This window comes from Adiantum capillus-veneris, chromosome 23, assembly GCF_014529385.1.
Source record: "Adiantum capillus-veneris isolate H3 chromosome 23, ASM1452938v2, whole genome shotgun sequence".
Lineage (NCBI taxonomy): Eukaryota > Viridiplantae > Streptophyta > Polypodiopsida > Polypodiales > Pteridaceae > Adiantum > Adiantum capillus-veneris.
In genome coordinates this window covers 86408294-86411998 of record NC_140953.1, presented here as the reverse complement: position 1 = coordinate 86411998, position 3705 = coordinate 86408294, and the positions used below count along the sequence as shown (strand labels likewise).

The window sequence follows — 3705 nt, the reverse complement described above, 5'->3', positions numbered from 1 at the left end:
TTGAAAAGAAAGTTGGAAAGAAAGCGTGGTATAACGTTCCAGTGGCAGTGATGTCACAATTGCTTAATCCGGTAAGTATACGCTATTATGTAGTCTTCATTCACTCAACGTGTGCATCTCAAAGGTTTGAATGCATTGTAGGACAAGTACGCTATAGCCTTGAAACAACTACAAGCTGAAAAGGACACTATGCTACCTTCAGAGTTTCAACAACGCTACAAGAAAGCTTTTTTTAAGGCAGATGGTCCGAGCAGGAGGAGGACAAAGCAGGCACTCGCTATTGTTGATCCCAATCTAGGCGATGAATGGTGGAGGTAAGAAAGTGTATTGTGGATCACTACTCTATGTCTAGTGCTGATTTGATTATATGTTCAGAACCTTGCGGACTATTGAATGGACTAACCGGCCCAAGTGGATTACTGAGGATAGATTGTATGTTCTGGCATGTGCTAATCTGCCTCCTGAGAAGAAAACTTACATTCTTCGAGAAATGGCCTCTTCTGATCCTATAAATGTCAAAAGTTTGGATATTCCACAGACAGGTATTATCGTTCCTTTTTTTTGCAGAATAAAAAATGACATGTTTCACTCAATGTAATTGACATTATTCTCTATGTCCTTTATTGCAGCTGACCATGTCTCATTCCGTGATTGGATGCGTGTGGAGGCTCTATGGAACACCATAGAGCGTGAAGCTCGTTTTCTATACAACAACATGAGAAATATCACATCCAAGCTTGGTCCAGGAGAGATGCTTGATTCCTTTCTAGAAGAAGCAAAGTTGACTCACAGAACTGAGGCGTTCCAATATGAGCTTGGAAAATTTAAATCTTCGGGAAGAGGTAGCCCTGACCTTAAGAAAGCACTCACAGACGCCGGTCAAAGATGTCTTTGCAGGTTGGAATATTGCTCTTGGCACTTCTGTCATTGGGAGAGCTCAATGTGGAAAGAAGCAAATTGGTCTAACATCTTCTGATTTTGTAGGTGGTTGACCACGTGTAACTTCAACATTAGAAGCTCTCGGACTCTATCTGACGTCTTGGATATCTCAAAGAAAGATACTATTTTCAACCCAGCGCAGTTGGCACGTAACTTCAACAAAACAGTTTATTACTCGTGCCCTTGGTTTCTTGAGTATAAAGAGGGTAAATTTCCTGCCAGCGAAGAACTGCAACATAACAATGCTGTCAAGGAGAGGGAGGAACGTGCACGGAGGGCTATCCGGGTGGAGACGCCGGAAACACCTACAAAAAACACTACAACAACAAAAACAGCCCCTTCATCTGATAAAGTCGGCCAAGTATCGTATTCTAGAGTATGTTTTGATCTTGGAACGTTGCAAACGCATCATTTTGAAATTGTGAGTTCGCTAAGAGTTTTTTGTTGCAGACGGGGACTCCAAAAGACATAGGAAAGAAACCATCCTCAAGCGAATTAAAGAAAAGAAGTGAGTTGCAAATGTATGACAAAATCTGTAATTGAAAAGAATCTGAGAATCTTGTCTTTACGAGAACCGTTTTAATGATCTTTAATATAGAGCATGATGCGGTTGGGCCAAATGAAAAAGAGCTTAAAGAATTCTCCCAGTCCTTGGAGCAATTGTTAGATCATCATGAGGGAGATCAGCAGATGGTGGCAAGCGATGATCTAGGTTTTTGTAAGACCTTTTTGAGAATCTTAATGCTATCATCTTTTGAGTTGTATTTTGTTGACCAACTACTTTGTTTTGTTGGTTGTGTTCTTCAGTGTTCGACGAGCAGAATGTGTCTATCTCCTTCTTGGATACAAGCATGGAAGAAAATGAGATTGTTGGCTCCATGTTGGCATGCATCGAAGGCCAAGTGAAAAAGGACAACCGTGTGTATGTCCGAGATGGGGTTTGGGTGGCTGTCTCAGTGTCCGCTTCATTCATGTTCTTGCCTCCAAATTGCCTCGTGCACGGTATCCCGTCGTCATCTACACAGAAATGGAATGACATGGACGTTTGTCAATTCGGCAAAGTTGCACGTCTGAGTTTTTTGACAGCAGATGACAATGGCATATTTGTTGTTGTTTGCATACCTATCCAACATCGAATGGTACATGATGTTGCAATAGCCGCAGGCTGGGAGCCAACATACACTACAGTCACAGTTTGCAAGACACCAGTATGCAAGGATGTTAATATGATTGTAAGATCACTTCTTCTTACCGTTTTCAAGAAAAACCAAGCCCCAATTGCTGAAGTGCTGAAACCCGATGAGGACACATGGCTGGATACAATCCAAGAGAGCGAATGGACCATGCAAGAAGATGGAACACCATTGAGAGGTACGTCCTTTTTTGTAATTGCTTTTACTGTGTAGCTTTGTTGCTTTCTCGACTTGTCTTCTATTCTCACAAGTCCTCTCGTCACAGGAGGAATGGAACGTGGGCATTGCTATTTGTATCAAATGTTGAACATGTATACCAAGAAGGGAGATGTGGTAGTGCAATATGGAGGAGACACAGGTGTTCTTGCATTTCTTGGTAGCCATATGGGACGATACTTCACAATCATGGAGAGTAGTAAAACATTTTTGGATGAGCTTCCAAAAATTATGAAAGCACAGGCAGTGCGGTTAAGCAAAAGAAAAGCATTAGAACAATGACTATGGGATATGGACAAACACTAGTTGTCTACAATTATATTTGAGATGTACAATTTGAAAAGTTGTAATAACCTATCTAGTGGTTCACGACGGATTCATACTGTTGATTACATTCTATTTCTTGTTCATTTGTGACATTGTAATGCCTTTAAATGTGAATATGTGTTTGCCATTGCAAATATTGGAAGTTTTGTATGTAAAATGTTTTCTTCCTTCTTTGTATCATGATATTGTAATGTGAACAATGTGATAATGTGTTGAACAAAGACAGAAAAACGTAGTGGATTCCAGAGACACTGTATAATCCTCTATTTGGCGCGAGAATGGAGTTGAGGAGACATGTTTAGTATCAAGGTGTTCGGGAGCTCAATGAGGTTGCGTTTGTTAAGTATGGAGCCTGATTTACCCTTGTAGTTTTCTGTGGTAAAAGCGCACATTTGTAAGGCCCCCATTATGAGGAGAAGCCATCGTGCGTGAAGGAAAATCACTCACCGGAAACCAAAATTTTCACGGACAAGAATCAAGGGAAACTTTAGAGGCCCCCGAGACTTTTTTTCTGCCGGAATATTCCTTTTCGCGGGAATATTATGGCCGGACGGCGGCTGGAAAGTGGTCGGAAAACAACCGGTCGGTTGGCCGGTGGCCGGTAGTCAATGGCCGATGGTCGGTGGTCAGAAGTCAATGGCCGGTGGTCGGTGGTCGGAAGTCAATGGCTGGTGGCCGGTGGCCGAATTCAAAAGCGGACTTGTCTTCTCAAGGGCGGCCACACATGGGCGGATTGGAGGGTCCGATTTGGACTTATTCACACAAGGGCGGCTACACATGGCTGCCTCTCATAAGAGAGGGCAGCCCTTTTGGCCTATAAAAGAAAGCCATTTCTACACACATTTCATAGTGTGAAGTTGATGCAACAAGGTGAGTGTGAGGTGGTGAGAGTGAAGCAAGGCGGGAGCTCTATCAAGGGTTTAACCCCTTTGTAAACTACTTCTTCTTTTGAAGTGCTAAAGCCATTGAGTGGCTGCTTTCCCGTGGACGTAGCCCACATTGGGTGAACCACGTATATCGTGTGTACTCT

The 3705-nt window shown here is 42.6% G+C and overlaps 1 protein-coding gene across 1 annotated transcript; it reads left to right on the top strand.

The window, feature by feature from the left end:
• The first annotated feature begins 390 nt into the window (after positions 1 to 390).
• Positions 391 to 2681, top strand: LOC147428108 (uncharacterized). The gene is made up of 10 exons (XM_086497315.1): positions 391 to 542; positions 630 to 897; positions 985 to 998; positions 1275 to 1315; positions 1390 to 1447; positions 1538 to 1651; positions 1747 to 1861; positions 2269 to 2310; positions 2398 to 2409; positions 2513 to 2681. The coding sequence occupies exons 1-10, from the start codon at positions 491 to 493 to the stop codon at positions 2628 to 2630; spliced, it is 834 nt and encodes a 277-aa protein (XP_086353441.1). The 5' UTR covers positions 391 to 490; the 3' UTR covers positions 2631 to 2681.
• The last annotated feature ends 1024 nt before the right edge of the window (positions 2682 to 3705 follow it).

Excerpts from the sequence above, each read along its gene's own strand:
- LOC147428108 (XM_086497315.1), top strand. The coding sequence starts at position 491 with ATGGCCTCTTCTGATCCTATAAATGTCAAAAGTTTGGATATTCCACAG. Across the intron at positions 543-629 it reads TTTGGATATTCCACAGACAG|CTGACCATGTCTCATTCCGT; the intron begins GTATTATCGTTC and ends CCTTTATTGCAG. Across the intron at positions 1,862-2,268 it reads GTGAAAAAGGACAACCGTGT|AGAGCGAATGGACCATGCAA; the intron begins GTATGTCCGAGA and ends ATACAATCCAAG.